At 40.0% G+C, this 23,871-nt stretch overlaps 1 protein-coding gene across 10 annotated transcripts in view; it reads right to left on the bottom strand.

Moving 5' to 3' along the window:
• AIMP1 (aminoacyl tRNA synthetase complex interacting multifunctional protein 1) overlaps positions 1 to 23,871 on the bottom strand; it is a 36,110-nt gene that overhangs the window by 1,691 nt on the left and 10,548 nt on the right. For 4 of the 10 annotated variants that reach the window (XM_083571713.1, XM_083571710.1, XM_083571705.1 and 1 more), the window contains 5 exons: positions 20,373 to 20,506; positions 16,978 to 17,091; positions 15,240 to 15,404; positions 13,461 to 13,666; positions 9,868 to 10,036 (listed from right to left, as the gene is read on the bottom strand). In XM_083571713.1, coding sequence (XP_083427839.1) covers positions 9,868 to 10,036; positions 13,461 to 13,666; positions 15,240 to 15,404; positions 16,978 to 17,091; positions 20,373 to 20,506 — 788 coding nt within the window. Of the gene's footprint in view, positions 1 to 9,867; positions 10,037 to 13,460; positions 13,670 to 15,239; positions 15,405 to 16,977; positions 17,092 to 20,372; positions 20,507 to 22,996; positions 23,091 to 23,871 lie in introns of those variants that run through there. The other 6 variants (XM_083571711.1, XM_083571709.1, XM_083571712.1 and 3 more) reach the window with 3 other exon arrangements.

Raw genomic sequence — 23,871 nt, forward strand, 5'->3', positions numbered from 1 at the left:
TGATGTATGCATACCAACAATGGAAAGAAAATGTGCAAAATGTATTATTTATTCCTTCTTGTAAGAACAAGCGGGTTTCAGTTCATAATTTAATGCTGATAAAACAAGGATTCAAATTGTCCAGCCAGAATGGCCTGGGATATCTTATCCTCTTTTGTACAATTCCTTCTAGTAAGTGCAACAAACTGTAACAATGGTGAGCCTCAATAACAATAATTTTCATTATCAGCCTTTCTACCAACTAGGAGCCTTATTTAACATCCTAGTATGGGCTGAATGGACTTTGTATTTTGGCTGCCCATTCCTTTTGATGAAGCCTTTCAAAACTCAAGCCCACAAGGCAGAAAGCACCCAAGACTATTTAAAAGGCAGCAAAAGCAAGTTGCAGAATTTACTGGTGACCAATTCTCAGATAGGAACTGGAACATTGTTCATAGTAATAGATTTTCATCTGGGGCACTGGCACATCCTCACCACCCCTCACCACACTGGCCCCTCTGAGCAGAAAAAAATAAAACAACAGTGTAAATCCTGCCCAAAAGATGCCTTGACCTAGTAGTCAACTTACTTTACATCCTCCCTTTCACCTGTAAATTAGAAGAGCTACTTTAGACATGTGTAAGGGCTTGGAGCAAGCCAAGGGGGATTTCTGCCTTTTCCTTCTTTGCTTCTCACAAACCTTTAAAGCCCCCCCCTCCCATTTTCAAATATGGATTTTGCCTTGTGTCATGAGAGGGCTGCTACTCAATAAACACATGCCCAAAGCTCCCTGGGGAGCACAGAGCTAGTTGCTTACTTATCTGGATCCCTGTCCATGACATTTCTTAAATTACCGTATTTTTCTGTGTATAAGACTAGGTTTTTTCCCTAAAAAATAATGTCAAAAATTAGGGGGGCGTCTTATACACAGATAGTATCTCCCCCCATTTTCTTAAATGTGAGTCCCCCAAAACAGGGGGTGTCTTATACATGGGGGTGTTTTATAGATGGAAAAATACGGTAATCCCCCCTCCAATCTGCTTTTATTTCATAATCTCATACTGAAGATTGACTTACAATTAAGGGGATTGGAAATGGGCTCAAACCAGAGGCAACTATCAATTTATGATATTTCTGGGTGCTTGGAAATATCCAAATGCCTTATCGTTTAGCGACAGCTGTATCTACTCCTTTGTGGCAATAAGGGGTGTGGTAGGGACAGAAACTCTTTGCTTCCATTCAAACTCTGTGTTAACTATTGAAAGGGAACCGAAAAACAACCACCACTAACTGATTTCATCCTGAGCATACTAGATGCTTACAGGTGCAACTGCCCCATAAGCCACCTTTGATTAATTTTGGCCACAAATGTATTAATAGTACATCAGGTTTATATGTCGGAGAAGCTGAGCGCAGAAATGGCCACAGCATTTCCTCGTGGAGCTTGCTGGAGTTTGGTGCAACCCAATTATACTACCAGATGGCTGGGGATCAGCTTTCCACCTTAGCAACAGCCATAGAGTTAATTATGATTAACCCGCTACAACTCTGTTAAACAGATCGGCTTGTGACGAAGAGAAGCTTCAGTGCATCGGCCATAGGCAGCGAGTAATTTATAGAGAAACAGTTCACCTTTTAGAGTAACAATAAAGCACCCAGAACAGGGTGGCTAACCTGTGGTCCTCCAGATGCTGCTGGTTCTGACACCCGTTAGCCCCAGCTAGCATGCCCAATGGTCAGTGATTATGGGGGTTGTCAAACATCGGGAGGACCACAGGTTAGCCGGCCCTGCCCTAGAGGATAGTTAAGATGATCTGCCCCATAGTAAACAAACAAACAAACAAACAAACAAACAAACAAATCATTGCCTGCCCTCCCTCCCAGCTTTTGGAGAGAGCTAGATACTTTGGGGGGGGGGGGAATTCTATGCAAAGCAAAAATTATATCACCCCAAAGGTAAAGTCAATCCTTTTCAAATGCAAACATTATAAAAGCAAATTTAGTTTTCAAGAATAAATTAAAATCTGGCTTTTATTACACAAACACCTTCTGGATCTTATTAAAACTTGCTTTGGAATACCCAGGCAAGCTCCCCTGGGATCTGTGGTGGGCTTGTATTAGATTAGCACAGGCACCACTTTTAAACATTACCAGAGCACTGTGTTGTGCGTTCCACAGTAAACCTCCCCTCTGCATCCCCTTCTTGCAAGAGAAACAACCACTGTGAAGGACAGCTAAAAATAAGATGGGAGAAAACTCATGATTCCTACTCTTTGGGGAGAGCAGTTAGCTTTCTTTAAATTTGCAGAAAAGCTAACTGACAGGCATTATACTGCTCTGCTGCGCTGGCTCGTCCAAGCACTGAAAACATACCAGAAGTTGGAACAGAACAGGCATGGGATGCTTGAGTGAAAGGCCCAAAGGTAAGTAAAGAGATATTTTCCTCCAGTAAGTGAGGAACCTGAGACCCAGAAAAGCCTCTCTTCAGAATTGTTACAGTACACTAAGGTAGTGTAAACATTAATGCTTATTCTGGGTCCAGTGGGCTCCCACTGCTAGTGTTTGGAGCAGAGTACACAATGTTCGCCACAATCCACAGGTATCCTGTAGCTTCTCAAGAAATACTCCCGTTTGATGGGCTTTCCATCAAAGAAGTTTCCACCTGATTTGAAAACGGAAGCTGCAGTTAAGTTGAGATGTGTACATTTCAGGCAGCCGTTGTGCATGCAAATGAATCAGACAATAATAATAATAATAATAATTTATTATTTGTACCCGCCCATCTGGCTGGGTTTCCCCAGCCACTCTGGGCGGCTTCCAACAAAGATGAAAGATACACTAAAATGTCAATGGGCGTAGGTTGAAGACATCCCTGCCCAATCTCTGGTATGTGCAGCAATGTAAGAATGCAACTTGAAATGCAACAGGGTGGATGAGTTCACTGGGTTTCAAGCCATTAACGTGTACATGCTTCCAAGTGAAAAAGTCCAAACCAGAGATGGGGAATCTGTGGCCCCTTTTCAGATGTCGTCGGGACTTCCGACTCCCTTCAGATCCAGCAAACATGGTCAATGGTCAAGGATGATGGGAGTTGCAATCCAGCAATCTCTATAGACACATTTCCCACCCCCAGTCTAAACTGAGTATTAAATAAAGCGACAGTAAGTTCGTATTTAACTAGAATTTTAAAATTTGCTCTGTTGAGTAAACTATCCTGTTCATGTTAAAGGAAGATGAACAAGATAGTATTTTTGAATGTGCTTTTTCAGAGAGGCCCTATGTGATCAGAATTCGAAACCTGTGAAAGCAGTGACGACTCATATGACTCATTACTGCCTCCAAGAGGCATCCACACATCAATTTCTTGGGGCAAATGACCTTAAAAGACAATGAGCTCCTAGGTGCCGAAATCCCAAGGGAGCAGAAAAGACTATTTATGTATGCGACCACAGCTGCACGGATGTTATTGGCCCAGAGATGGAAAGAAGATAAAGTTCCTACCAGAGAAGAATGGCAGATGAAGTTGATAGACTATTCCGAAATGGCTAAAATGACCAGAAGAATCAGAAATCAGGAAGACCAACATTTTAATAAGAAATGGGGAAAATATATAACTTATCTTAAAAGACCATTGTAAACAGTTAAACTCGTTAGTGGGATTGGAATATCACTTGTAGTTTAAGGGTGAATTCTGGACACAATGGAGATGTAAAAGATTTGGATCATCATATGATGCAGGAGGAAATGATTAATAATAGGACCCACAAAGAAGAGGATGGAAGTCCAGGAGATTTCTTGGAACCTTGTTTTTATTATTTATGTTCGATATATCTTTGTAAAATGTTAATTTGAAAAACCAAATAATTTTTTTTTAAAAAAAGACAATGAGCTCCCAAACTAAATCCAGAGATTGTGCGCACAGCTCCTGTCTTTGCATGAATGCAAGCAAATGACATGCGCAAGTATGTCAGTGCAAACTTCATGGGAGAACTTCTTCTAGGCTGCCGTGTGGCACAGCAGAGCGCTACACTTGAGTATTTCTGCTCCTCTGGTAAAAGCAAGTGGCTGGACCCAAATTCACTGGGAATTAACAACAGGGCTTCACAGGCCCTGGATCACGTTTAAGCTTCAGCAGCGCAAGCCACTAATGGCTAAACCAGCAGGTTGTGGTTTCAGAAGGAATTTTACAGCATGCGCTGTGTCCTTACTCAAACTTTCCAGATGTCCTGGGTTATTATGTAAATAAAAGTATGTTCCAATCGCCAGCGAGGAGCCATGGTATACACCAACGGTTAAAAAGAGAAAGCGATCCAATGTGCAGTTCAAAAATATAAACTGCACTTCCTTGCTTTGGACATCAAAGTTGCTTTTGCAGTTGATGCCCCCTTTCCCTCTTCAAGATAACTAAGACCAATTGCTAGGTGGGAATTAAGAGGAGAGGGAGAGAGGGATGGAAGCAGGCAAAGACCACATCAGGCACCTGCTCCAGCTGGGTTTGTCTTGCTTTATTTTAAGTATCTGGCTTTTAATGTATGCCTTGCATTATATTCATGATGTGAGTTGCTCTGTGGGCTTCAATCAAAAAGCACAATATAAATCTACTAATAAAAGAAGAAATCAAGTTGGGACACTCTCTTGAAGCTGGTTGGTTCAATTAAAAAAGTGAGCCAGCTCTAACAGTTCTGTATCATTCATCTTTTCTCCAACACCTTTGCCTTTTTTTCTTTTTCATTTTTTTGCAAATTAGTCATCTTCCTTTAGAGACCCTCCCCCCATTCATATATTTATTTACCCTATACCACAGTATCAAGAGAATTAATACAAAATAAAAACATGCTGTGGTGTCAGAATGAGACTCTTGCACTATTCGGTACAGCATATTCTCAGAGAATATACTGCCTTTATTTTGCAGCTACCAGATTTGTGAGCAGCTCTTTTCCTTTGGTGCTTTAGGGAGCACTGTTTTATTCTGCAGCTAAGATATATAGCCTCAGAAGACGGAACTTACTTAAAATGGGTTATAAATCCTTCACTTGGAACTATTAAAACTCCTGAGTTATCTCTGGTTTCCTATCAGAAAGGAAGCAGTGGTAAAGTTCACAAAGTCTTCTCTCACGCAACACTGGCTAGTTCCTCAGTGCAACCTTTGAATCATGTATGTAATACGAATTGGGGTGGGGAAAGACGAGACTCTTTCATAATCAATTTATATGGGGGGGGAGAGTTTACTCCAACTCTCCTTTCCTTGAGAAAGTAAGATGGGACTGCAGAATCAGGCCAATGACCCATCTAGTTCAGCATCCTGTTATCTTGGTTGGGAAGCCCACAAAGCAGGACCTGAGCACTCTGCCCGCCTGCAATTTCCAGCAACTGGTATCCAGAGGCATATTCAATTCTTCTCTTAATGATCTGAAGCAGGGAATTCGCCTTTTTCAAAGCTGCCGCATGCTGGGTCAATATCTCCATCCAGCTGTCTACTGTGACCTCAAGGTTCCTGGGTTTGTTCACAGCCCATGAGAATATATGTAAAACTAAGATGTTTTTGCCTCAATGTGCATCACTTGACACTTGCTTCACTTCGCTTAATTTGCCATTTTATTGCCCATGCACTCGGTTTGGAGAGGTCCTTCTGGAGCTCTTCAGAACCTATTCGTTTTAATGACCCTGAACAATTTAGTACAGTAAGCCTGCAACTTGTGCTTGCTTTACTTACGCGATCACCTTATATTGGTGTGAGGGGGGGGGGAATAAATAAATGTAGAGTCAGGGAGAACTGACCCAGGAGTGATGTATGGAAGTGAGAGCTGGACCATAAAGAAGGCTGATCGTCGAAGAATTGATGCTTTTGAATTATGGTGCTGGAGGAGACTCTTGAGAGTCCCATGGACTGGAAGATCAAACGTATCCATTCTGAAGGAAATCAGCCCTGAGTGCTCACTGGAAGGACAGATTGTGAAGCTGAGGCTCCAATACTTTGGCCACCTCATGAGAAGAGAAGACTCCCTGGAAAAGACCCTGATGCTGGGAAAGATGGAGGGCACAAGGAGAAGGGGACGACAGAGGAATGAGATGGTTGGACAGTGTTCTCGAAGCTACCAGCATGAGTTTGACCAAGCTGCGGGAGGCAGTGGAAGACAGGAGTGCCTGGCGTGCTCTGGTCCATGGGGTCACGAAGAGTCGGGCATGACTAAACATCAATAACAGGGAGAACCACCACCCACTCTCAGCTTTCCATTTACTTATCGTTTCCCCACCCATGCTTCCAGCGAGCTTTTTCCTCGCTTACTGGGCTTGGGGAAGGCAGTGCAAGGTCTCTGACAGCAAACAGGCCCCTGGACCCAAACCCTTGCATAGGTGGGGGGGTTCCTTCTCATCATTGGCTCACCCCCAGTTCTAGATCTTTTATGAACAAGCTAAAAAGCGCAGGTCCCAATACCATTCCTTGGGGGCGGGGCTCCACTTTCTATATTTCTCCATTCGGAGAACTGTTCATTTATTCTTACTCCCTGCTTCCTGCAACTTGACCAATTCCTGATCCAAAAGAGGACCTCTGCTCTTCTTATATGACTGCAAAGTTTACACAGAGGTCTTTGGTGAAGTACTTTGTCAAAAGCAGACTATAAATCAATAAGATGCAACAATAAAATCCAGTTAAAAATAAACTACAACCCACAATAAAGCCATATCCAATTACAACTGGACCCTAAGCATCCCCAAAAGGAAACAACAACTGGAGCTTCAAGTGCTTTTCTCAAAGTGTAATGGGGTCATTTTTAATAAGGACAAAAGCACATTAAAATAAAACTCACATTTAACAATGATTTAGAACACTTGTCGGGGCATGTTTTTTGTTTTGCTTTTTTGGGGGGGGTGATGGCAATTGAACATTCCTTTGCTTTCCTAATACAAAGTTCTAAACGGAAATAGATGAGCAGTAAGCTTTTAACAGAATCATTTACAAGCATTTAGGCAAGTGTGAGAGAAGGAAATGATGTTAGGATTAAGAAGACAGTCAACTCACAAGAATACATGAAATGATGGTCTTTCAGAAGTACTACTATGGTTTATGCCAGGCTTCCCCAACCTGCGGCCCTCCAGATGTTTTGGCCTACAACCCCCATGATCCCTAGCTAACAGGACCAGTGGTCAGGGATGATGGGACTTGTAGTCCAAAACATCTGGAGGGCCTGGTTTATGCTATAGTTTGATATGCAGGTCAAAGCAGAAAAATGTTTCCACTGACACTTTAAAAAGGCATATATTTATGGATCATGCCCCTGTTTTGTTTAGAAATAACAGACAACAACTCTTAATTTATCAGAACTAGCTAGAAAATAAATTAAACTATGACTGATGACACTTCTCTCCTTTAAAAAATAAACATCATACTGGAAACTTTAAAAGGACTTGTAAAAGAACAATTCATCAATCAAATACTGTTTACATGTTTAGTAAACTCTCTCTCTCTCTCTCTCTCTCTCTCTCTCTCTCTCTCACACACACACACACACACACACACACACAACTTGAAAGGAGGAACGCCCAAGAAACTATAATATGGTGGGGTTATAATCATGTGATTTCCACACATAAATCTAATTTCATGCAAGCAAACAAAAAACCGTGTCTGTAGAATTTTAGAATTTAACCTCTGGGAATGAAAACATTTGTTTGGTTGACATTTAGGGATAATAGGCCCTAGGGAAAAGAAACATTAACTGCAGTTTTTCTTCCCCCAGACATTTTTATTTTAAAAGCAGTGATGTAATTTGGTATAATCTATCACTCTTTTCAATTCTGATAGCTAAATGGGCAGTGTGCACACTTTGCAATTATGCATAAACAGTACTTTTAGTGCGGTTGTTAACTGTCCTAGAAGCCACTATAGCCCTTGCTAATAAAAAAATATTTATTGCAACCATGAACCTGCATTTTAAGCCATTTGACAACATCTAAAGGCATATGCTCTCATCAGTTCAATAAATGTCAGAGCAGAGCCACACATGGAATGTCTACATTTAGAAGCAGTGCAAATCTAATCTAATCATCATCTAATGTGGACAAACAGCGGACACACATATCCATTAAGCCAATTCCGCTGGGAGGCATATGGCCGTTCATTGCAGGGATACAGAATGTTTGACAAGATGTGTTTTTTGGCAACACAATTTCGGCTTCAACTGAAAAGCTGGTTTGTTATTGACTGCAGAGTCCGTTGGGCAATGACTTCTTTGATTTTATGTTTGTGGTATTAAGCCTATCATATTATATTGCCAGATCAATGGGAAACAGCCAATTTGATTGCTCTTGGATAATATACGGGCTGTGTTGTTCTCTCTTTTCTCCAAATCTTGATGAGAAAAAAAAATATATGTTGCCTTTTCTAGAAAATAAAGTAGCTTCTAGGTTAAGATTATGGCAATGCAATCTATGTGTTGCTTCTCTTAAGGTTGGGTCCAGAAGTTGCAACTGGTGGAGAATGCTGTACTGACACTGCATGACACCTATGTACCGGTCTTGTTTTTGGCATATAAACTCTAACTTGGCACCAGGTTACCTCCAAGAACTCCTTATTATATACCCTTGCCCAGCCTCTTAGATCCTCAGGAATGACACTTTTGGTAATGTTGTAAGCTCTGGAAGTTTGTCTTATGTCAACCAAGGGAAGAGCCTTTTTAGTGTGGTGGCAGCTGTGCTGCAGAATTCACTTCCAAAGAGCGTCAGGCAGGCACAGGATTACCATTTAGGCATGGGCTCAAAACTCACCAGTTACAAATCTACAACCAATGGACCATCAACTCATGTTGTAAAGTCACTAGAATTCCAAGAAAAGTTAGCCCTGGGTTGCACTAAACCATGCTCTTGCACAAGTGGGACAAATTTATGCCCCAGCAACAGCATTTCCCCTTCCTCTCCTTTTCCCTCTGCGCCCTCCTCCAAATAAAAATAAAAATCTGGTCTGTACAGTTGTGGGATTCTCCAGAGCAGACAGGGGGGTAAGTGGCACAGGAGGAACACAGGAGGAAGAGAAAGTCCACTCATATCAAATAATAATAATAATAATAATAATAATAATAATAATTTATACCCTGCCCATCTGGCTGGTTTTCCCCAGCCACTCTGGGAGGCTCCCAACAGAATATAAAAAACACGATAAAACATTAAACATTAAAAACTTCACTAAACAAGACTGCCCTCAGATGTCTTCTAAAAAATAATAATAAAAGAGTTGGATACAACTCTCTATTCTAAACATTTTATCTGAACCAAGACCATTTTATTGGAACCATTTCATTTTCTTTCCTATGCACCAGTTCTTTCCCTACAATCTCTCAGTAAAAATATACCACTGGTACACTCTCTACGCCATCATTTACACCTCCTAATTGGTGCTGCTCTTTCATACTTTTTCAATATGAAAATTTTGTACTTCATTAAAGCACTAACTTCCTGGGCAATTCTCAAGTATTCCCCAGCCTGTCTAGTTCCTTCAAATACAGGACAGCTTTATCCCTTTTTAAAAAAATAAAGTTTATCTTGTGCAAACCCATCCATTTGTCAGACACTGCTTAACAAGTTCTACCAGTCTCTGCAAGTTGATAGTGACATATTCCTCCCCCTCCTCTTTGCAAGTACCAACAACCTCACACACAATTCACAAATGCATTTCAAAGTTCCTTCATGTGGGGTGTAGGTGGGTGCTGAGAAAAAGCGAAATTATTTTCAGCAAATTTTGCATGCACTGGGCTACACTCACAGGGAAGAATTATTTCATTCATTAGCGTTAATGATAAAAGTACTGGATAATGTCGTTTCTGTACATGTTGATATATATATTTGCTCAGCAATTTCTGCTGATATACCCATCTCCAAGATGCTTTTGCTTACCAGGGAAACCTTCAAATGTAATTCTGTCTCCAGGAACAACCCCACTAGGAGGGATTAGAATCTCCACCTTCTCTGGCGTGCTAGCACACATCAGCATGGCTTGGGACAAAACTCCTCTCATTTTCACCGGCTTCAGGTTACAGAGAAATATCGCCATCCGGTTTTGCATCTGTACATGGGACATAAGTTAAAACAAAAATGAAATTTAGCTAGGCTTCTCTGCATTTCTTTCACAATGAGGAAGCAAGGGGAAAAAATTAATGCATGCAACTGCACAGTAAAACACGCAAAAACACCAAGTATGCAGATACAAATATGTTAGCAACAATTAACATTCTTTCAAGACTAATTCAGTAGTAAAAGCCAGGAAACAATTAAGGATAACTGTCTTCTAATACAGACACACAAGAGGGTGCAATAAAGACAACATTGTGTCCTGGTGCTTGGATATAATGGCTGAAAAAATGTTTTACTGACTTTCCATTCTTTGTGGTCCTGGGTTCCAACTTTTAACAGTTACTTAAGGAATTTTTGTAAAAACATCCTTCTAAACTAATCAGAGAAAGCATGCCCAGGTGGTTTACCATTCAGGATGTAATTAATCCAAAGACAGGAGGACATTTTTGAAGCATATTTTATCAAAACAGTTGTCCATAATGTGCACTGCAATTCGTTTATTTAAAACTACAAATGCTTCTGGGCTTTTTCCTCCCCCCCCCCCACTAGGGAAGACTACAATGAATAAGCAGAACAATGAGGCCTCATTAGTGAACATTGCAACTAACAACTTGGTCAAGAAAACAGATTGTTGTTCTTTTAATAGACATAAATCAAAAAAGATCTTTGACAATAAAGTTACTGATGATATTCAAAAACCTACCAGGCATACAAACCGATGTTCGTGTTTCCACACAAATTGTAATTTAAGCAGCAGTTTTTAATTAATACATTTGCCAAGTTGAGGAGAAAGAGACTAAAAATGGTTATTAGACATTAATAAGTTTAGGTTGGAAGCTGCAGCCCATTTCTAACCACCTTATGTATTAAAATATGCAACAGTCTGCCTTAAAATCATTGGGATTTCATTGATTACAATGAACTGTTGGATAAATTTAAGGCAGTCCCAGCTGTCTTAAACTGAGGTACTAAATGGATGTTTGGAACGCCAGGAACTGTCAGAACAAGGAACAGAATTCCTTCTCCTTTCCTGAATATTATATTGGATAAATATTGCTTAAAATTCAGGATCTGGCTTATTTCAATATGTTCAGCCAGAAAGGATGTTTTCCTTACTGCAGTTCCGTATAGTGTGGGTGTCCTTCAAGCTGTCTGGGTTGTGGAGATTCCACTGTATTTTATGTAAGAGGCAAAACACAATGCCCTGGATGCTTCAAAACATATTGGGACACAGATGAAGCCAACAACAAACAGTCTCTCATATTTTTATTGCAATTGCTGGTATAATATAACTACCAAAACACACACAGAGCTGACTATGGGGGTGGAATGTCCTTTTTATATTTCCTAGGAAAGAGAAAAAGTGAGCAGTAGGTCCTAATGAGTGCTCTATGCAAACACAACTATCCATGGGGCTAATTATGCAGGTCTAGGGGAATTCTGCACCCATGTTTACTGAGCTACAACCCTTGCTCATGGCAAACCTCTTCTGAAACTTAGGTGAGTGTTTCAAACATTCCTGAACTTTGGGGGGGAGGCTGAAAAGGAGGACAATGCCAAAAAAGGGCAAAGAAGAAGAACTGCACTCCTCAATCTTTAGGCATGCCTTAAGAAGCTGTATTGATGCGGATGGCACTGTGGGTTAAACCACAGAGCCTAGGGCTTGCCGATCAGAAGGTCGGCGATTCGAATCCCCGCGACACGGTGAGCTCCTGTTGCTCGGTCCTTGCTCCTGCCAACCTAGCAGTTTGAAAGCACGCCAAAAAGTGCAAGTAGATAACTTGGTACCGCTCCGGTGGGAAGGTAAATGGCATTTCAGTGCACTGCTCTGGTTCGCCAGAAGCAGCTTAGTCATGCTGGCCACATGACCCAGAAGCTGTACGCCAGCTCCCTTGGCCAATAAAGCGAGATGAGTGCTGCAACCCCAGAGTCGTCTGCGACTGGACGTAATGGTCAGGGGTCCCTTTACCTTTACTAAGTAGCTGCACAGATCCTACCTAATGAGTCTGGAGATTAAGACTTGAAACAATGGATTCAAGTTGCAAGAAAGGAGTTACCAACTAAACATCAGGAAGAACTTTCTGACGGTAAGAGCTGTTCAACAGTGGAATGGACTCCCTTGCGAGGTGGTGGACTCTCTTTCCTTGGAGGTTCCTAAGCAAAGGTTGGATGGCCATCTGCCATCAATGCCTTATTTGAGATTCCTGCATTGCAGGGGGTTGGACTAGATGACCCTTCCAACTCTAAAATTCTATGATTCTATCATTCAAGTGATAGCGTACATGGGCGCTTCTGATTTCCTTCAAGGTATGTCTCCATCTTTCAAAATGGACAAAGGACAGAACAGATGCATATGTGAAAGTTGAGCATTTTCCAGCCGTAAGTTAAGAAGAGAAGTTTACATTCAAAATATTTTTTTTGTTTCCTCCACCAGTATTACAAGAAATAATTTCAAATTACACATTTACTCAAAATTACCCAGAACGTTAGAAGGTGTGTTTTGCTATGAAATAGCAGAATTAGGGACTCAGCTACATTCGCAAAGATAAAGCGCTTTATAGGGGTTATAACACTATGACCCCAGGTGGCGCTGTTGAGTCCCGTTTTTTGCCAACGGGATTTCCCTGTATGAAGTTGACAATGCATTTAAGTGAATCACTTCTCTGATGTGTCTAGATCCAGCCTAAAGATCCAGCCTAGAATACTATTTCATATTTCCTCCCTGCTAGGGGCTTCTTAAATCCCAAGAGAAGAAAACTGCATATGCTTCTGGGAAATATGGCTATGCCTTACACATGGATGAAAGGCATTCATAGTGCATCCTCTGCTTGACAGACAGGCTGCAATAGCTCAAGTGACATTACTACTTGGTTAAAGACGAAGAGACATCGTACCTTGACCCACTTGCTGCAGCATCCTATATTTGGCAACAAGAGCAGAAGAGCACATTCCACTGAAATATGCCTAGAACAGAGGTGGAGAGCCTGCGGTCCTGCAGATGTTGGGTTCAAACTCCCATTAGCCATAGCCACAATGATCAGGAATGATGGGAACTGTAGTCTAGCAACATCTGCAGGGCCACAGGCCCCCCACCCTTGGCCAGGAAGATGCAGACTGAGAAGTTATTACTGGCTACTCCAGGTGTGCTGCATGCAGGAAGAGGACCACCAAGGTTCATTGGGTTGTTGCTGGAGTCGGATTCTGACGCTGGCAGAAGCTAGATTTGTTTTGGCTCCCCTCTATTTAATTTGTTTCTTAAGTAATAAGTTCGTGAACTTGAGATTATTTCAGTATCCATCTGCTGCATAACTTTAAGTGCCAAAACTAAATGTTGAATTATTATTTAAAAAATTAGATATTTAAAATAAACTTTATTTAGCAAAGAAAAAGAAGTATCAAAGGAATTCTTTATGTACCTCTTCTAATGGAACATGTTTCACTAGACCACTGACAACAGTTCTAGGGTTTGTTTCTCCCACGTCAACTTCCTCAACGTACAGAGTATCAGCATCTGGGTGTTTCTTTGCTGATGTGATGCAACCAATTCGAAAATCAAGTCGGGAAACATCTAAAGGCTTTGAGTCATCATTCGCAGCTGACTGCTGCTTTTTCTCCTTCTTTTCTGCTGAAACAAAATCGGAAGCCATTTAATTACACAGCCACACACATCCCCGGGAATGCAATTCAAGCAAGTTTTCTTTTTCCCTGTCTGAAAAGAAATCCCACGGTACATTTTAACATTCTTTGATTTCAAAACAGAGACCCAAAATATTACAACTGTGTGACAACAGGCTTCCTTAAACATGGATAACTAGATAGAATTATGGTACCATTTCCTTTAATGTTTTGCTTAGAAGCAAAATGCACCTACCCAAAAATAAGGTTACAGTTTCTGCATACCTGATGGGATCCCTAGAATCACAGAAATGTATTAACTTGTAAATATAGCTTTAAAAAACAAATATTCATAATGGACCTAACTAACTTGGGTCCATTAATTTCAATCTACTGCAAGTAGGCTAGAACCTTCACAACTGGTCTGCTAAGGACTTGTTCTCAGTAGTCCTTGTTCTTCAAGGACTGTGGAATGTTGAGGACAGTTAAAACCACAGACCGCTCCCTAGATTGTTAAGGGTATCAGTTGTGAAAAAGGGGAAAGAGATGGCAGTGAAAGGAATCTTGCCCGCTTGGGTTTATACTTAGTGAACAGTATTAGGATCAAGGAAGAAGGAAGCTGGAAAATATATTTCCCCCCCCCCCATTCCCATTGACCAGGAACTCTTCTTGATCAACTGCACCTACATGGCAATAAATCACTTAGGTTCAGGACATCCTCCTCTTGATTCCCCCTGCCCGCCCCCCCCCCCGGAGTGGCCACTGAGAACATATAACACCCATCCTGAAAGATCTACATTGGTTCCCAGTATGTCTCTGAGTATAATTTAAAGTGTTGGTACTGACCTTTAAAGCCTTAAACGGCCTCAGCCCAGTATACCTGAAGGAGCGTCTCCACCCCCATTGTCCGAGAGCCTTCTGGCAGTTCCCTCCCTGCAAGAAGTGAGGTTGCAGGGAACCAGGCAGAGGGCCTTCTCGGTAGTGGCGCCCACCCCATAACTATCTGACTTTTAGAAGACACCTAAAGGCAACCCTGTTTAGGGAGGTTTTTAATGTTTGATGTTTTGTTGTGCTTTTAATTCTGTTGGGAGCCACCCAGAGTGGCCGGGCAAACCCAGCCAGATGGGCGGGGTATAAATAATATAATATTATTGTTGTTGTTGTTGTTGTTGTTGTTGTTGTTGTTGTTGTTGTTATTGTTATTATTATTGACCCACCCCGGACTATATGGCCCCTGTTCCAAGATGGCTGGAGCACTGAACAAGAAGTGGGGATACCATACAACAGGTTTGTTTTGTGTCCCCACTTGTTTCCTCCAATTCTAACAATTCTCTTTTCATTTCTAAGGATATTGTATTAAACTAAATTACTTTGGAAATTTTGGAGCATTCTTAAATGGAAATCATTAGTTACTTCCGAGCTTTTATTTCACACAAGCTACACAGACATTCACTTACCACTTTGCCTAACTTAGTCCAGAATAATTTTCCTGAAAAACTTCTACATTGATAACATTCCTTTTTGGTGTATATTAATGAAACTGAACTTCAAACACTTCCAAGTAGCATATGTAAAATCACCTTTCTTTTCCGTCTTGTCCTTTTTCTTCTTTTCTTCATTTGTTCCTTTAATTTGGTCTTTAGGACCAGATGGGGCCGCTGCAGCAGCGGCGGGCTGAGAGACTTCTTCTGAAAAGGATGCTGTTGCAGAAGGTGTTTCACTGGGCGGCAGAGAGACTTGTTTCACTACATTAAACACAAAGAAAGATTCAAAACATTGCCAAGATATATTTAATGCAGGAATATTATACATTTATTTAATAAAAAGTATAAAATGCTAAAATTCAATCCATTAATCAAAAATAAGAGTTCTGTAGGTTTCAAAGGTTTTGTGAAATATTAGTAGTAATAAAATGCAGGGATAAATTTCAATATTGGGATTCTGTCATCTCCAAATGTCTGGGTTCACTTACACATATTAAATTTAATCCTTCTGGCTTTTATGGGTAAGTATCATGAGAATTAATAGGCAATCATACTGTTGATACCAGCAAGAATTAACTGTGTCAATCACGTTAATTAGAATAAATTCTGATTGAACTGAGACTTGCTTCCAAGTAAGTAAGCCTTAGCTAAATGTGGCATTTTAGTCAGCAGATTAAAATAGATTAGAAACAATAGGGATGAAATACATTGAAATATAAAAATCAATAGGTTAAAGTTATTGCTTTGGACAATAGTTTCATACCAAGCTAGAGGACAAGCACATCATAAAATTAGTATAAGATTACTAACATAGTACATAAATTTAGTATAATGTTACTAACGTATCCTTTGACCTGGTTTACAGTTGAGTGTTCCCCTAACACAACAAGGATTGGACAGGGCTAAAACATTTCTCTTCTCCACCCATTCGTTCCAATGAGACAAGTTTTTAACTTGCAGAGTGCACCACACACACTCTTTAAGTGATAACACCACCTATCCTTTGGATGATATCATCTCATTTGGCTGCATGTAGCCGTAGTCCCTAGTACACAAAGTTCATAGTACACTATGGCAATCATGAAATTAAGTTTGTAAGTTACAAACTTAGGTGATTTCTATGTACTTAAACTCAGAGGCTCGAAAAAAATATTTTTGTATGCACAATTTTGAAGGAAGCAAAATGTGGATAACGGCTTCCAATATCATGCAATCGGATTTCTGCTTGTGCAACAGGATTTCCTCTTCATCTCCTGCCCCCCTGGGACAGCTCCCCTCATTCTTTAGAATTAAGAAGAAAATGTCACTTATAAGGGTTGTATGTATTTTGCATGCACACACAAATAAAATTCCAGTTTATCCCTTTTCCCCCTCTGCCACCAGTTTTCAACCAAAACAGCTTAGAATTTGCGTATTTGAGAAAAGGAGCACCCAAGATTGATTCTTGATGCTCCAGTTTGTCTGCTGGCTCAACTTTGCCTCTCACAACATTCCAGATCCTAAAGGCATGTAGAGTAACATTTCAGAAGGTGTAGCATGCACCTTCTGAAATGTTACTATGGTTTGCTATGATGCAGTAGAACAAAATGTATAGGTGGTGTCAGACAGGTAGTGAATACTACCCAGACAAGTAGCTTACCACCAATATTTTTCTTCATAAATCTAAGAATGGGGTAAATATCCCTCTACACCCCAAAATACACTTTGTCCCTTCAGTGCCTCCCAAATATTTCTCCCCTTGGTATGGGAAATGAATGTTCTGCAGACTGAATGAAGAAGCCACACTTGCCTAAGACGACATTGCTCTCCCAACCCCCAACCCCATTTCAGTCACCTCCATTCCGAATTTCAGCCTGGATCAATTCTTGTTTCAGCACATCAATTTCTTTCTTCAGTTTAGCATTTTCTACACGAAGCTTCTTCTCTTCCCTCAGGGATGCCTGCAAGACTACAGGAGACAAATTCTCCATTAGGAATCACATACACAATACTGTCATAAAGGGAAAGCTTAATTTTACAACTCTGAAATTCAGGGTTTAAGGGTTTAAAGTTGACTTAAGACCCGCTTATTCTTAAAACTTCAAAAAACAGAAGAATCACAATTCGTGCATTAGTGCTCTTCTTTATGCTCCCCCCCTCTAAATCCTTTCCTATTAAAACAAACCCTAGGGCAATAATCAAATTAAGACAAAAAAAATACGGAAGTACAGAGCACATTAGGAGTTTCTTGCAGTGCTCAAATTCCAGATTTATTCTGTTGTAGGGGGGAAATCGGAAACTATCAGGTTTTTTTAAAAAAAGCAAACGAGGGGGGAAAGTCGTGACAACAGAGAAAGTCTCAACATAGCAACTAAAAGGAAAGATGTTTTTTCCATTAAGGTTCTGGAAATGAGAGCAGGAGATGTGAGTTCTATCCCTTGCTTTTCCACAGAATGCCCATATATAGCTACTTAACACCTCAGTTTTCTCAGTTATTAAAGATATTTTACCATCCCACACAAATGTCAAAATGACACACTAATATCTGTTATTACTGCTGAGTCTTAGGTATTTTTTCAATTAATTCCACAGCATAGCCAGAATTGGACTTTTTAATCACATTGGGCGCCTCCCCCCCAGCTCCCCTTTTCCTTGGCACCTGCTCTGAGAAACGAGCTGTTGCTCTAAGGTTCTTGCGGGAATACAATTTGGAACTGTATTGTATGCCTATTACAATGGAATGCATAGCCAAACTGTTTATTCTTTAGTTTAAAAGTCTTCCTTATAACTACATCAGGAAAGCAGGGGTGGAAGGAAGATGACAGAGCATTTCTCTGTAAACTATAGTGAAATGAACTCTAGAGGCACTACCTGAGGGCAATGCAGAAACTGTTGAAAAGTTTGAGCTCTTATATTCATAAGCAGAACATTTGTCTGTTGATTCTAGGCCAAAATGACTCCTTTGGAATTTTTATTTTTTAATGGGAGGCTTTGGTTCAGACACATTGAACAATATGCTGAAAACCCTGGACCTGGAGACAATACGATCAAAAAGGTGGCAGACACTTATTTTTTGCTTTGTGCTATAGTCCACAAATGTTAACACAGCCTTTGTCAGCTTCTAGTGCCCCCCAGATGTTTTGGACTCCAAATCCCATCAGCCCCAAGCAGCATGCGGTATGTCTGGGCCTGATGGGAGTTGAAGTCCAAAAATCATTATAGAGTGCTAGAGGTCAGTAAAGCCTGCTTTAAACCACTGGAATATATAATAGCTTTGTACACAAGTACATAAGCATAACAAAAGGTAAAAATATGCTTAAAGAGCTTCAGCTATGGCTCTAGATCATTATATAACACAGATTGGGGCTTTGTGGTTTTTTAATCTTGACCTAGTCAAATAATTTCATAGGTATCACAACAAACTCTTGGACAAATCAATGCTGAAAGTAGACAATTAAGAATCCATGCAGATGAATTGTTGAAGGGTTATTAAAGTCACAATAAACTGCACAAAGTTATTAATTAGCACTATCACAGCATGGGCTAAAAGCTTAGTTATCAATCACATGATCTACATGTATAAAGTTGTATGTCCATCTCCAGAATCTCTTGTTAAAGGATCATGGGTTTAGGGGTGGGATAGCCTATAACCAAGACCTTAGAGAGATTCTTTCAGTCAAGCGTAGAGATAGATCAGTCATCTGATTTCTATAAGGCGGTTTTATATGGTGGGCTTTTAACAATGCTAGAGAAGCAAACTGTAAATTCTTCAGAGTCGGGTGGCTTACATTTACACAGCTCTCACGCAATATTTTTTCTTCAAGAGGAGGATGCCACCATTTAGTACAGTCATCTCTAGTTATAGCAGAATTCTCTGCACCTTGAGAAGGACTGGACTTGGCCCTTTTCTGGTATCACACACATGAGCAAGAGTTTGCTATCTTGCTCTTTAAAGAGGGCTTAATATTTCTGCACCCTGTGGATTTTAACTCTCCTCTCCCCATGAACAGGAATTACATTTTTATTCATCTAACACAGGGATGGGGGCCAATGACCCTCAAGATGCTGTTGGATTCCAACTCCCATCAGTGCAAGCCAACATACTGAAGAATGAGAGGAATTATAGTCCAACAAAATCCAGAGGGACACAGATCTGATTTAATAGGCCTGAACTGAGCTCTCAAGACAGTTTACACACTAATATACAAAAATTCAAACTAACACCACAACTCTAAAACTTTTAAATTAAAATCTATGGGAACCAGCAGAATAAATAAAAACTACCCAAACACTTTTAGAAACAAGCAGATTTGAACCATGTGTCTTCACCGTATTATTAAATTGAAGGAACTGTGTATGAAAATATCCAGTGAGTGAGTATTTTCAAGATACACACATCTTTTGGAAGGCATTAAAATATACATGCTATACTTCAAATCCATTTTGTGGTTGGGAACTACAAATGTGCACACCATCTCCTACATTTCTGCAGCACCTACTATTTAAATGAGTTCAAGATTGGGACACCTATCTTACGTTTGTTTGGAAGGAACAGGAGAAGATCAATTCCAGCATGCCACAATGCACAGAACTGTAAAAATCCTCCATTTTCAGGGTTGCTACAACGTGCTGGCATCATCTTTAAAACGTTGGCATGCTTTTAGTCCTGGCACTCTACCTGGATGTCCAGAAGATAATAGTTGCTAGAAATGTTTTATTAACTGAATTTTATGCACTGGCTCCTATTCCTTGTTAAATCACAAAGGTACTGGCCTCCCAGTTTAGACTACTGAATGCGCTATATAGAGGATGTTCTTGAAAACAGCATGGACATTTGCAGTGGCTGACAATTATTTTCTCTATATAATTCAATGTGTTTATTATTGTCCATAAAGCCCTACATGGCCTGGCATACCTTTTCCCATATGTATCTTCCCTGAGAAGACCTTGTGCCATCAAGTATAAAAGTTAATTCAGGAGTTGTTCATTTTACAGCCATGACAATAATTAAGGTTGGGGGCCTGCCAAGTATCAAAACTGTTTTGACACCTGGTAATTCCTTTGCTTTTTAAAATGATAGGAAACTTAGCACGTTTATTGCTTGCTGCAGGGAAGGTATAACCTAAATTCTGGGGTTTACATACTGGGCTAGATTCACAGTAAGAAATTCTCAACTCTGCTCACAGATTTTGCATGCAAGTTTTATGACAAAGCACATTTAAATGATAAGGTCAAAGACTGATGCCTTACTGGCTTTTTCCTTTAAAAGAGCCACTTGCTGCTTAAGGTATTCGATAACTTGATCTGCTTCTGCGCCCTTCTGCTCCAGCCTGTTCAAAACTGCGTTGTTGGCTGCCATTTTCATCAAGGAACGGACGAAAAACCTAAATAAAAGGAAACAGGATGATGTGAATGTTTTATTAATGCAATTATCTGTAGCTCTGTTTTGAATTGACTAAGAACCAGCCACTGCCAGTGCCGTAGAACATCTAACAATATAGCCTATTGGGTTTGCCCTGTCTAACTTAAAACACTCAGATTAAAACGAATTGTCAAGCTGATTTTGCTGTGTGACATTATTTCCCAGTATTCTGGAAGAAAAGTGATTTTGGTCTACCATCTGTAACAAACATGTTTCTTAATTCTACTTTTTATATAATGCAAGGCTGAGTCTGCTAAAGTTAGGTCGTTTTAACCACTACTGATTTCCAAAAGAGCATTGAGGTGTAGGGCAAGGGTGGGAAACCTGTGATCCTCCTGAGGTTGCTGGACTCCAGCGCCCATCATCCCTGACCATTGGGCCATGATGTCTGGAGCTGATGGGAGTTGGGTGTCCAACCACATCTGGAGGCCCATGGGTATAAGGGTTTTGTGTGGCACTGCCAACTTATCAATAAAAAAAAAACTTTGCTAACTGTCAACACTGGAAGGGCTATGGAAGTTAAAGGGCAACATCCAGTTATCTTCACCCATGTGTTCATGGAAATCAAATTCTGCTATAGAACTTTCTCTCCCCCCCCCCTCTTGCCTCCACCCTGACACACCTCCAATATTTGCTCTGGAAGGTCCTCTAACGCCTCCGGAACACATTTGGGAGCAGGAGGTAGAGGGAGAAGGAAGATGTAAAAGTGCCATTACACAAGCAGACATTTGCTCTTGCTACTTCGGGTTTTACCCAGTGTAGTTATTCATATTATTTTTTTCTGAAAATATATTATACAATGATATTATACCTTTAAAAAAAAAGAGCACATAGTTAATAATGATCTCTACTTCTGAACAAACCTAAAACAGCAAGCCTAAAACAGCAGCAGCATGTATCCAGGAAGCGATATAAAGGAAGAATTTTGTATAATCAAAATTGACTGAAGCCGCCATATATAAGAGGAAAATTCACAGCGCAAGTATAAACTTCAAGGCAGTAAGCTGTAGTTTATTTCTATGAGCATGAAGATCCAGAGCAAAAAGACAAAGAAACATCTTGTGTAATCTGCACAGAAAAGCAATTCACCTTGTGCATTGTGCAATTCCTGGTTTTTAAAGATTCCCCTTTCTTTATTTTCGTACCAAAATAACCTAGCAATTAAAGCTTAAGGACTGATGTTCAGAGAAAAAGGCCTCAAGTAGGTTTTAGATTCCAGTCCCGATTCCAGGAAGATTTTTAAATTAATGCAGGATTAAATGTATGTTCTATGTTACTAGACAAACACAGCCAAATGTTGTTTTCTATTCTTTCCTCCGTTTGCTACAGCAGCACTAGAAATGAGAACAGTTGTTCTCCCCAAGTACTCTACAAAATCTAGAATGCTGTAGACAGCAGAAACTGTATGACTGCCGAAACATGGATCTACAACATAGCTGTCTTGTCTGAAACAACAAATTCTAAATAGTGTCCTTTGATGTTGCCCCATTCATCAGATCACTTCAATTGTACTTTATATAAAAAAACTAGTTTCTGACAAAAACATTTTCTAAGAATACTATTCATTATACTTATGGGCTAACCAAGTCACTATATACAAAACATGCTAGCATACAACATAATTATTAAAGCAATAAAATATCCAGTTTTCATTGGGATAAAGACTTCTCAACTTCTTATAATTTGTAGAAGATAAAATTGGAGGATTATTACAGGGATTATTCTAATTATTCTAATACATTGCAATTACAGGAATGTTATGGAAAAAAACCACAGCTATAAATCAAACTAATTTCTGATGAAGATTGGAGGGGAATAACTTGCTTCATTGACACGATTATCTGGTTATTTCCTTAATGCTGAGAGAAACACTGGGTTCTTTTTGCTAATCTGAGAACAATTCTAGCTGATAAAATAATTATGAACCAAGAGATCTCACAACAAAGAAGACATTGTGATATTCACAAGTTGTGCTTTTGGTTCTATCTAGCCTAGTATTATTCTTTAAATTCGTTTCTGAAGCATCTGCTTTCAATATACAAGACTTAACACTTCAGACACAGCATTTAAACAAAGAAATAGAGGCTTCTTACTAGCAAACTGTCTTTTAAGGATCCCAAACTATACCCTGACAATTTAAGAAAGCATGCAAGTTACATAAAATCAGTATTAAATGCAATCCTGGGCTTTATAGACCAAAATAATGAGGACAGTAACAATAAAGGAATCCCCCAAATGACTGCACTTAATCATGTGTCAAAGAAACAGAACAGTTGTCTGACAGAAAACATAATCACTTTACCCAGTGTCATTCTTTTACACCCGCAGTTCACTATGCCATGCACTGTCAAATCAAGTAGAAAGAAAAGAAATCTATCTTCTTAAGCCCATATAACTACAATAGTTAAAAAAAGGGGGACAACCCTTATTATTCTGCTAGTTTCTGTATTACCTGAATATTAATATTTGGTCCAGTGCTGAAACTGAAAGCATAAACCAGATTCAAAAGCACCCAGCCACACTGTTCGGCAGCAACTGGTCCTGGTCAGCTATTTATAAACACACCACTTCAACAAGATATTAGGATGGTATTTCAGTCATATATTTGGACTAGTGCTTAGGTTTAGAAAATATTCTGCAGATGATATGCATGTAGAAATGTACTAGTTTCAGAGTTATCATACTGAAAGCCTGGAAAGACCACTTGAATTTGGCCACAGTAAGTGCTGGATTGATGAGTTTTATGGCTACACAGCAGAATTTTTGAAGCTAACACCTCTGGCTTTCCCCCTTTTTCACTTGGGAAGCTCTCTGGTCATTCAAGAGATAACAGATTTTCTATTTTCTATTCAAATAATAACTTATGGGTTCAGCTATAAGACAATTACTGCTTCAAAGCTGCAGTGATTGAAAAGTAACCTATCTGTGCTTTACAAATATTTCACAATTTGTTTAATTTGTGTTCCGAAACAACAGTGAGAGAGCCTAGCAGTGTAACAGTATAGATTGTCATTTTATGCCAGAGTGACACTAGTACAGGACTGTGGAATGGCACAAATGTAGTGAACCATGGTTTAATGATCAAGCAGGAATGGCCCAGTTCACATGTATCACTAAGCCAAACCATGGCTTAGTGAGAATGCGTGAGGGTTCCTAGACAAGAGATGACAGGTGCTGAGAATAGCCACAGTTTTACACAGGGTGTCATCCAAACCCAAGTTTGCAGTTTGTCCTCTCCAGACAAATCACAAGCCGTGGACACTGTTATATAGCTTGTGGTTTATCTGGAGTGCAACAACCCACAAGCTCAGGTTCACATGGCAGGTT

Source organism: Podarcis filfolensis (assembly GCF_964270895.1).
Source record: "Podarcis filfolensis genome assembly, chromosome: 9".
NCBI lineage: Eukaryota > Metazoa > Chordata > Lepidosauria > Squamata > Lacertidae > Podarcis > Podarcis filfolensis.